This window comes from Triticum aestivum, chromosome 2A (assembly GCF_018294505.1).
Source record: "Triticum aestivum cultivar Chinese Spring chromosome 2A, IWGSC CS RefSeq v2.1, whole genome shotgun sequence".
In the NCBI taxonomy this organism is placed as follows: Eukaryota; Viridiplantae; Streptophyta; class Magnoliopsida; order Poales; family Poaceae; genus Triticum; species Triticum aestivum.
In genome coordinates this window covers 11,963,870-11,975,507 of record NC_057797.1, presented here as the reverse complement: position 1 = coordinate 11,975,507, position 11,638 = coordinate 11,963,870, and the positions used below count along the sequence as shown (strand labels likewise).

The 11,638-nt window shown below is 45.9% G+C and overlaps 1 protein-coding gene across 1 annotated transcript; it reads right to left on the bottom strand.

Annotated features, from left to right (window-relative positions):
• Positions 1-7,486: 7,486 nt before the first annotated feature.
• On the bottom strand, positions 7,487-10,126 carry LOC123184248 (putative disease resistance RPP13-like protein 1). Its single transcript, XM_044596396.1, has 2 exons — positions 9,972-10,126; positions 7,487-9,818 (listed from the first exon to the last, which is right to left on the bottom strand). The coding sequence occupies exon 2, from the start codon at positions 9,141-9,143 to the stop codon at positions 7,665-7,667; it is 1,479 nt and encodes a 492-aa protein (XP_044452331.1). The 5' UTR covers positions 9,144-9,818; positions 9,972-10,126; the 3' UTR covers positions 7,487-7,664.
• Positions 10,127-11,638: the final 1,512 nt, after the last annotated feature.

Sequence of the window (11,638 nt, the reverse complement as noted above, 5' to 3'; positions counted from 1 at the left end):
TGACGGAGCCGAGGCTTCCGGACACCGCGGAGGTGGTACGTCACCGTGTCAGCGAGGAGGACGAGTACGTCCATCGCTACATGGTTTCGTTGGAGAGCAAGTTCGACAATACCTGGCAGGTTCTTCAGGGATCTCACTGGAGCTATGATCCTGTGATGGTTCCTTCTCTTTGGGTGTCCACCGCCCGCACCGATACCTGTCGGGCGCTACGATTCTAGCTGTATTAGCGATGCTATATGTATGATAGTATTCGAGGTGTATTAGTGATAATATTCGACGATGTACGGACGCAAGAGATGATGTAGTTTTGCTTATAATTGAATGCATGCTAATTTGAATACTACTTTATTTTACGATTTGGTTTTGCTTATTGGATACTCAAATTGAAAAAGTACTCCTACTTTGAATGCTAAAATTGCAGAGCACTATGCAAGGCGTATGCATTTGATTAGTTGATAGCTTATAGGGTTTTTGTTTTTGCAGAAATCTAGGAGCCCCTCCATCATCCCCGCTGTCGTCCCCGTCACCGACCCCCCTCCAACCTCGAGGTGAGACCAGCCAAATCTCCATGTCAATATGAGTCCTATAAGATATTTGTAAATGTTTTTTCTCATATATTCAACCATTGAAATGTAATGGCATCAAGTTTGAATGCTCATATGATATAGATAAAAACATGTATATTTCCGTCCCGGTAAATTTCAGGCGCTCGATATGTCCTTTTTTAGAAAGATAATTAAACGATATTTTGAGTTGAATTTAAGTCCGTCGAGTCTCCACCATGTATGAGAGGACGAATAATCCTGACTGTTGTCGTGGGGGTAGCTTCTCCTTCATTCCCGTGTGCTAGATAACTTGGTGTAATGCACTCGGGGATGAAAGGAGGAGCTACCATTCATCACCGACGGTCGAATATGTACACCACGTGAGCTGAGAGTTTTCAAAAAAAGACTCGACAGACAGATAGTCAGCCCGTGATGAATAATAATGATCTAATTTAGGTTTTAAGTACATATTTAATTATAAGTTTAATATTTGAATTATGAACATAGGAAATGTCATACTGGGACGACGAAAGTCTCCGGGGGAGTGCGATTGGTGCCATGACGACCGAGGTCTGTGTGACAGGCCTCACTTGGACGAAGATCGGTGCTTCAACATTAAGCTTGAGGAGACCTTCGATGTTGAAATGGTACGCAACGACGACAATTGTTTTTTCATAATTAAGCACGACTTCAACTATTTCAACGTGTAATTTTCATCTTTTACAATTCGACTAGCTTATACCATGCCATGCAAGACGCCATGTTTTGGAGAGGATGGGTTTTGAAGACCATGAAAGTTTCAAAACAAAGAAAATTCACATACAGACCCATCATGGTGTGGATTTTGAAGTAAAGTTGTACAATTCTGAGAGCGTAGCCCATTTTGGTTGCAAAAAATAGGAAGCACTTTGCAAGATGTATGGTTTTCATGAGGATATGCTTGTCACCATGGATCTTGGTGATCCTGAAATCGAGCAAGACAATATGGACATTTGGGTCCTTGTTGATACGCCTCCAATTCTACCGCTATGTGAGTTTCTCAAACATAGTTATTAGATAATTTATATTGTTCATGTGAAAATAGTTGACAGCTTATTTCCATTGACAACTTATTTTCATTCTTCAAAGAATGTGCGGAAGATGGTAGACAGAACCTACTATACCAAAGGCTCCGAATTAACTTATCCAGAGAAAAATCATCTGACCGCATTTTATACTGATCTTGGGAATTACAATATCTACAATCAAACTCCTCAACATTATGGTCAATACGTGCCACTAGTGAACGTGTTGAACTACGGTAACTACTGGAGATACCCTGGTAAGATTTTTTACTATTACGACATCTGTGCATCTTTTGCATAGTTCTAAAACTAGTATATCATTTCCTAACTATGAAGTTATTACTACGTTTTTCAACAGATAATCCCAGAGGATTGTGTGCCTCATTTGATGTATCAGAAAGGTAGCCTTAATGTTTTGAACATACAGCCAGGTCATCCTATGAATCTCAACTGTCCATACCGGATTTCTAAAAGAAGTGGAGAAATGCTAACCAAAGAATGAAAAAAATGTATGGACAGTCGTAAGGAGGTTCTTGGAAGCAAAAGGAAGCGAAGCGCAAGAATTGGAGACAGGATGATCTCCATTATTCATAATGGAGAGTCAGGGTCTATATTGTTTTATGCTATTTTACCTTAAAGAGGGTATTTAGGTCCTACCTAGAACAATTAAGTAGGGTTGTTTCGATGACTATGAGGATGATGATTGTATGACTTGTTATTAATAACGAGTAGAAGTTGTATGATGATGATTAGTAGGATTTATTATTATGATGATGCATGATGCGAGCATGAAGAGTTGTTATATATCAGTGGGTAAAATGAACATGAATTGGATTGAAGTGAAGTCAACATGCATGTGGTGCATGTCGAAAGTAGTACTAATCCAAACTTAATCAAGTTAGGATTAGTATTACTTTCGACATGCACCACATGTTGCCTTCACTTTAATCTAAGCCTTGTTTAGGCATAGCAGTAGCGTTGGTAAACCAAGCACGGAAATAAGAGAGGAAACGTCTCTCTATTAGCTAGCTAACACACCCTAAATTACCCCCTAAACCACCCCCTTTCAGAAAAAAGCAAAAACCTCAGCTCCAGCCATCTGCTGACGCATGGACGCCTATTCGGTCCCGGTTGGTGCCACCAACCGGGACCAAAGGCCCTCCTGCCTGGGCTTGTAGCACCGGCCACGTGGAGGCTCATCTGTCCCGGTTCGTGTAAGAACTGGGACTAAAGACCTAAGGCTTTAGTAACGACCCTTTAGTCCCGGTTCAAAAACCCGGACAAATGGGCCTTACGAACCGGGACAATAGGCCCTTTCTCTACTAGTGTTCGCTTTCACCGGATCTATCGTTTCCTTCGGAGGTGGAGGTTTCTTTGCAAAGAAGTCCCTCACTTTGGCTTGACTGATCTCCGCGTTTTCCTCCTCGGTCCTTTCGTATGGTAACTTTTCAGGAGTCTTGAGAGATGGACCATATCTGTATTGCCTCATGTCTCTGACTGTACTACTAGCTGCCGGAGCGGCGACATCTCTCTTCCGTCGTTGCTTAGGAGGCGGAGAAGGAGGCGGAGTGCTCCGATGCGCCGGAGTAGCCGGAGCGGCAGTATCCGTCTTCCGCCGTTGCTGACGAGGCAGAGGAGGAGGCGGACTGCTCGGACGCGCCAGAGGAGGCGGAGTGGCCTCACGCGCCGGAGCAGCCAGAGAAGGAGGCGGAGTGCCTTGATCACTCGCCGGAGGAGGAGGAAGAGGAGGAGGAGGTGGAGTGCCCTGACTCGCCGGAGGAGGAGGCGGAGGCGGAGGCGTCCAGTTCGGAAGCTTGATGTACTCCTTCTGCCATATACATGGAGTCTTCAGAGCATGAACCAACTGACTCTCCCCTTCACCTGTAGGGTGGTCAAGCTCGAGCTCCTCAAATCCCTCCATTACTTCATCCACCATCACAACAGTATAGCCATGTGGAATGGGATAGCAGTGAAAAGTTCTGTCGGGTTGAGGAGGTGCAACAGAGCCGACAGCCGCCTTCAAGGTGAGGCTTTGGCATTTCGTCATAAGCTGGCAATGTTGAGCCTCTGTGATAGCATCCACGGGGTAGCTAGGAGCCGTGAAGTCAGGCTGCTGCATGAGCTCCATGGAAGCCATGTTGCTTGTCCGCTGAGATGGCGGGGTAGCTCTGGCAGCTCGCTGGCTCTAAACATGTTCCTCTAGCTTTTTACTCTCGCATTGAGTTTCTGCATTTCGCTCTGCTCAAGTTTCCGCTTCCTCTCCTTGGTTCTGTAACCGCCTGCGCCGGGAAACCCAACCTTCTAAAGGAAATATGCCCTAGAGGCAATAATAAAGTTATTATTTATTTCCTTATATCATGATAACTGTTTATTATTCATGCTAGAATTGTACTAACCAGAAACATAATACATGTGTGAATACATAGACAAACAGAGTGTCACTAGTATGCCTCTACTTGACTAGCTCGTTGATCAAAGATGGTTATGTTTCCTAACCATAGACATGAGTTGTCATTTGATTAACGGGATCACATCATTAGGAGAATGATGTGATTGACATGACCCATTCCGTTAGCTTAGCACACGACCGTTTAGTATGTTGCTACTGCTTTCTTCAGGACTTATACATGTTCCTATGACTATGAGATTATGCAACTCCCGTTTACCGGAGGAACACTTTGTGTGCTACCAAACGTCACAACGTAACAGGGTGATTATAAAGGTTCTCTACAGGTGTCTCCGAAGGTACTTGTTGGGTTGGCGTATTTCGAGATTAGGATTTGTCACTCCGATTGTCGGAGAGGTATGTCTGGGCCACTCGGTAATACACATCACTTAAGCCTTGCAAGCATTGCAACTAATGAGTTAGTTGCGGGATGATGTATTATGGAACGAGTAAAGAGACTTGCCAGTAATGAGATTGAACTAGGTATTGAGATACCGACGATCGAATCTCGGGCAAGTAACAACGTATGTTTTTATGCGATTTGACCAATAAAGATCTTCGTAGAATATGTAGGAGCCAATATGAGCATCCAGGTTCCGCTATTGGTTATTCATCGGAGACGTGTCTCGGTCATGTTTACATAGTTCTCGAACCCGTAGGGTCCGCACGCTTAAAGTTCGATGACGGTTATATTATGAGTTTATGTGTTCGGAGTCCCAGATGTGATCGCGGACATGACGAGGCGTCTCAAAATGGTTGAGACATGAAGATTGATATATTGGACGACTATATTCGGACACCGAATGGTTCCGAGGGTTATCGGATATATACCGGAGTACCGGGGGGTTACTGGGCCTCATGGGCCCAAAGTGGTGGAAGAGGAGAGGCAGCAAGAGGTGGCGCGCGGCCCCCTTGCCCCAATCCGAATTGGGAAAGGGAAGGGGGCGCGGCCCCCCTTCTCCTTCCTTCTCTCCACCTCCTCCTTCCCCCTTTTCCTAGTTGGAATAGGAAAGGGGGGCAAAACCTACTTGGAGTAGGATTGCCCCCCTTGGGCGCGCCTCCTCCTCTTGGCCGCCCCCCTCCTCCTCCACTCCTTTATATACGTGGCCAGGGGGAACCCCATAGACACAACAATTGATCTCTTGATCTCTTATCCGTGTGCGGTGCCCCCCTCCACCATAATCTACCTCGATCATATCGTAGCGGTGCTTAGGTGAAGCCCTGCATTGGTAGAACGTCATCATCGTCACCATGCCGTCGTGCTGACAAAACTCTCCCTCAACACTCGGCTGGATCGGAGTTTGAGGGACGTCATCGAGTTGAACGTGTGCAGAACTCGGAGGTGCCGTGCGTTCGGTACTTGATCGGTCGGATCGTGAAGACGTACGACTACATCAACCGCGTTGTACTAACGCTTCCACTTTCGGTCTACGAGGGTACGTGGACAACACTCTCCCCTCTCGTTGATGTGCATCACCATGATCTTGCGTGTGTGTAGGAATTTTTTTGAAATTGCTACGTTTCCCAACACCTTCCGCGCAACGGAGCCAGGCATCCCTCATGTTCGTCCAACGTGCTCAGGATTCCCGAGGGGCTCGATCAGCTCATCATTCTCTCTATCAGGAATGAACGTCCCTTGCTGCGCTGTGGCGATACACTTCTGAAGCTTCTTGACGGGTATTGCAAGTTGCTCGTCCGTCCAAACAGACTTCCTTGTTTTAGGGTCCAAAGTCCCCCTAACCCCGAAGAACCAAGTCCTTGAACGGTCTGGCCAGTTCAATGTCTCTGGTTCGACCCCTTTAGCAAGCAGGTAATTCTCAGCTTTGTCCCATACCTGCCGGGCTTTGAGGTATCCACCTGACCCCATGCGATGCTGAAACTTCTTCTTTGCAATATTGTGCTTGTTGTCTCTGACATCGTCTTACTCATGTCCGATATCTTGTAGGCCACAAATGCGGGCCAGTGATCTCTTATCTTCTCAAATCATCCGGTGAATTCTGGAGGCTTCCCTTCGTCGACAAAGGCTGATTTCAACTCATTCTTCCACCTCCTGAATAGATCTGCCATCTTCTTAAGAGCACACGCCTTGACCAATGGCTCTATAACCGGCTTATTCAGATCCTCCTCTGGCGGTAGGGTGAAATTTGCCTTCAGCGAGCTCCAAAGATCATCTTCCTGTCTATCATTGACATAAGAAACTTGAGGGTCTTCGTTCTTAGGCTTATTCCATAGTTGGATGCTGATCGGGATCATGTCCCTAACAATAGCCCCGCACTGAACAGAAAATGCTTTCTTGGTCCTCCTGGGTTCAATCAGTTTGCCATCATCCGAGATTGTTGTGATCGTGAACCTTTCATCCTGGTGCAATCTTTTCTTCGGGCCTCGTCTCGTCACCGTAGTTTGGCTCGATCCAGAGGGCTATAAAAGAATAAAGAAGAGTTAATATATGTACATACCAAAACAATTAATGCATCAATTAGCTAGTCAGCACGAGGATGGGACAGGATGGGGACGGAACAGGACGGACCGCCAAACCTAGACAAATCTCGAGGAAAATGGAGTTTGGACAAGGAGCTTTAAGAGGAGAAATCTTAAGTGTGGCTCAGGCATTTCATTGAACACATCGTGTGCATAGGAGATGAGCTAGAGCACCATAAAGCTCTCCCACGGCCGGCCAGAAAAACAGAGCACTCCACTGCTCTGCTTGCGGGCGAGGGGGTATATATAGGCATCTCATTGTTTCCAGTTTGTGTCTGGAACTGGGACCAATGCCCCACGAGACTCGGTCGGCCCCCTGGCCTCACGAACCGGGATAGTTGCCCCCATGGGTCCCGGTTTGTGAGTGAACCAGGACTAATGGGCTGGCCCTGCCTGGACCAAAACCCTGTTTTCTACTAGTGCCATGGTGGTCGCTGAGTTGAAGTGTGGGAACGACGGGAGCTCCTCAAGGGCTGGCGTGGGAGCCCCGCACACGGCGACGTGCACTTCATGGATGCGCCGCGCCTCCGCGGTTCCCTGCGCGTTCTTTGAATTCCCCGGTAATTTGAGTCCAAACTTGTTTTGGTTCCAGAAATTCTGCAACCATTTACCGATTTGTGTGCGAGGCGCTGGCCCGGGATCCACACAACACATAGAGCTTCCTCCTCTTTTACATGGAGTCAACAACAGCAATTTTCTTTTATCGATTGCAACCACGTATGCTACCAACGGTGGTAAAATGCTAGCCAGAACTATGTGATGATGATGATGATGGTAAACAGCTAATTAATGACAACAAGGAAATGGTAAACGAGTAGCAGAATTGTGCTGTTGGACACAGTTGGTTATGATAGAACATACTGTGCAATCTTGATGATGATGGTAAACAGCTAATTAATGACAACAAGGAAATGGTAAATGAGTAGCAGAATTGTGCTGTTGGACACAGTTGGTTATGATAGAACATACTGTGCAATCTTATTAGAGACCTCCAGTACATTTATTTGAGTGGTATACAATCACTCCTAAAAACAGCTTTTCCATGGCCACGTGAACACATCCATTCTACATCTATGAAAAAAAAATACTAAAATACAACAAGATTTACATTGTAGGAGTTTTGAAACAGAATTAGATTGGCGCTCCTCTTCGCTTCCTCCCTGTTAAGGCACCACCTTCATGTGTACCCTGAGCATGACTTGTAACCAAATGAGGAAATGAATTATGAGGCGGTATCCTTGATTCCCATGCAATTAGAATGAAGTCTTGTTTCGGGATAACACTAGGATCTCTTATAAGTTCCCCAAATGTTAGACTTGGCAATTCCTTCTTGATTGAAACATTAGGAGTACAAGCTATCATGCTAAGTGGTTGCAAAGCATAGTCCGTTATGTCCACTAAATGGGCTTGGTCCGTCAGCATGCTTAGGCGCCCACCACATGTGGAGTAGTTTCTCTTAAAATATCTTAGTCCCTTCTCTAGTATGCAATGCCAAAATTGAACACTGAGGTTCATTCTCAATACATCCGTGAGCATATTTGTTGCAATAAGTGTACCTGCTGGCACATTATGCAACATGTTGCAAAATTCATCTGCTAGTTGTACTAACCGTGGATGTTCTGTAGGGTCTACACTCCCGAATGCCAGTGTCTTAAAAAGGTACCTCAACTCGTCATAAGACAAAACATTTAGGAAAATAGGCTGTACCGATCCAAACCGGGTTAACCTTTTAAGTTTACTTATGATGATGATCTTGCTTCCTGTGCTCATTCTTATGAGAAAAGAGTGAAACCTTTTCCATTCATCCTCACCTACATCAGAAGCAAACTCAATCACTACCAACATCGTCCAAAACATGGTCCTTCCATGGTCAAATATGGTCAAGAGGTTGTGTCCATTCAAGTGCAAAATAGAGGAGAAGCGTGACCGAACCCTTTGGTCGCCACACACATGAGCAACCAAGGTTTTCTTTCCAACTCCAGCACCACCTATGATCGGAAGAACTGAAAGTGCATGATCACCAGGAGGGTTGTTGTGCTCCAACAAGAAGCTCAAGAGCTTTTGCTTTCCAGTGTGTCGGCCAAACATGAAATTGTCGGTGTAAAGATAAACATCATAGGGCCTACGGGATATGCGCTGGCATCCACCCAGAAGAACAATAAACTCTGCCATATTAGCAATAGCAATTTCTAAGCTTTTCAAGGCACCATGTGACTCGAGGCGCATTTCCTTGTCATCCTTCCCAGATGTTGTTCGAGAACGCTTGAAAGGAATGGCTAAATGCAAGCTGCTGCTAGACGAGTCATTGATGCTAACCTTGTCGAAGCCTGCACTGTGTTGGAGGGCATGGTACCTCAAGCAGTCCAGCACACGGTGTCCTCGGTACATGGCCTCTGAGAGTGTCTTGAGATGCATCATCATCCCGGAGTTGGTTATGTATCGTGTGTCTGCCTCCTCAAGGATGGTGCCAGCTCTCATCAGGAGGTGATGCAACCTTTGCATCACCTTCTCCTCTGATTGGGCATGGCTCAAGGAGTAGTACTTGTTCATCAGTAAGGAGACGAACTGGCTCACGAGTTCACTAGCAACTGCAGATATGGCAGTCTCCATAGCTAGGATTCATGAGGTAAGCTGCTGGCCTGTCTCTGGACAAATTTAACTATGATGGCCTCTTACAAGTCTTACGGAGATTCTTGGCAAAATAGAAAAGTCTCCATGGATGACTTTGACTGGTACAAGGGCGGCTAACATGTGACAAGGACAAGCCTATACTGTCCAAGCAGGAAGAAATAGTTGACTAGTATTTTCAATATCCACAGTATGTAGGACCAGATTAATTATTGTCTTTTATATCTTCAATTGTGAAAACGACAAGCCAACTGTCCAAGAAACGTGACAACATATATTTAATATTTACGCACCAGCTTGTATATTTAAGTTATCTTTGCATTTATCTTTAACTGGACTCGTTTTACATTTTACACCACAAGGCATATCCAGTATATGCACACTCTACTCTAGCAATGTTTGAGCTCAACTCATCGGGAAGCAAACGATATGCACCCTTTTACCATGTTCGGTAATGATGAGAATCACAACTCCATGATTCAGGGCACATGTTGCTTTGTAAGTTGGTTTCTTTAGAACCCAACCAGTCATGTCGCTTATATTGTCCTAGTTCAGTATTTAACTGGAAACTGTTAAACCTTGTGCATTCTCTGCAGAGTTCAGGCTTGACCTGATGCTGATCTTCAAAATGGAGAAAGGAAAATGGTATTGTGTAACCTGTACGATTGAAATTGCAAAAGAAATTATTAGGGTTGGAGTAATTTCCAAAGTATCAGTCATTCCGAAATTTACAAAAAAGAAAAAAGCGCTTCATCATTTTGGCCCAAAATGTTGCAGATAAGCTGCTGACGGAGGGGTTGCGAGTCGTACGTAGGCAGCAGCCGTAGCTAACCAGGCACACAAGAGACAATCCGGCGAGACGTACGCGTATGCTCGAAGCTAACGCCTTAAGCAGCTGGATCGATTCTACGCTTGTACACGGCGAGTTGATGGCAAACAGGGCCGTGTCGGTCCTGTGCTTTTTATTGCTTTGATTTTGATCTGTTTACAGGCATAGGGTACAGCTATATTTATACTAGTACAAAGCTAGCTAACCCAAACCTACTCGGATGATTGCACCAAGTCCGTGCCGGACTGGTCTGCCGTGGTTGATTCCAACATCCGGGGTGTGCTTCACGGCCAGCCACTGCAGCTAGCAGCAACTTCCGTTGCCGGCAGCTCAGCAGTGGCACCTGAGGGGTCTAATTTACGACAATAAGAGCATCTTCAGCCATTCGGCCCCCCAAGACGCATAAAAATCGTTCTCTGGGAGCGAGTCGGCGCTGCAATCGGCGCTGGGGCGGTTTCGCATCCAGTCGTCGCCCCCGGCCGTTGAAGTTGGCCCACTTTTCAGCCTCATTTCGATGAATAAAGGGCCCATATGGATGACAATAGGCCCATATTCGGCATGGTTCGCCGTTGTTCGGCGTTCAATTGTGCACATAAATTTTTTTATCACATATTTCATCACAAAAATATCAGATACTTCAACAAAATAGTACAACAACAAATAGTTAAATACAAATTATATAGTTCAACAAATAAAAACTCATATTTCATCACACGTCGCGCCCGGTGTCGCCCTTGAGCCTCCATAGATGCTCTATCAGATCTTGCTGCAGTTGATGATGCACCTGTGGGTCTCAGATCTCCTGACGCATACTGAGATAGGCAGTCCAGGTTGCCAGTAGCTGGTGATCAACTTCGGCTAGAGGACCCTGCATGTAGTATGGTTCAGTGTCAAACACCGGGTCTTCTTACTCGCTCTCGATGATCATGTTGTGCAAGATGACACAACAAGTCATAATCTTCCACATTTGATCTTTCGACCAGGTCTGAGCGGGGTACAGAACAACACCAAATCGAGATTGGAGCACACCAAATGCCCGCTCGACATCCTTCCTGCAAGCCTCCTCAACCTTCGCAAACCAGGCGTTCTTGCCTCCTGGCACAGGGTTTGAGACCGTCTTCACAAATGTCGACCATCTCGGATAGATACCATCAGCTAGATAGTACCCCTTGTTGTAGTGCCGTCCATTGATCTCGAAGTTCACCGGAGGAGAAAGACCTTCAACAAGCTTGGCAAAGATAGGAGAGCACTGTAGCACATTGATGTCATTGTCAGTTCTTGGCATACCAAAGAAGGAGTGCCAAATCCAGAGGTCCTGTGTGGCAACCGCCTCAAGTACCACACTGCAACCGCCTTTGGCGCCTTTGTACATCCCCTGCCAAGCAAATTGGCAATTATTTCATTTCCAATGCATGCAATCGATGCTTCCGAGCATCCTAGGAAATCCTCTTGCTGCATTCTGTGCTAGGATCCGAGCAGTGTCTTCCGCATTGGGTGTTCTCAAGTATTGTGGTCCAAACACTGCCACCACTACCCGACAGAACTTGTAGAAACACTCTATGCTGGTGGACTCGGCCATGCGCCCATAGTCGTCGAGTGAATCACCGGGAGCTCCATATGCAAGCATACTCATCGCTGTCGTGCACTT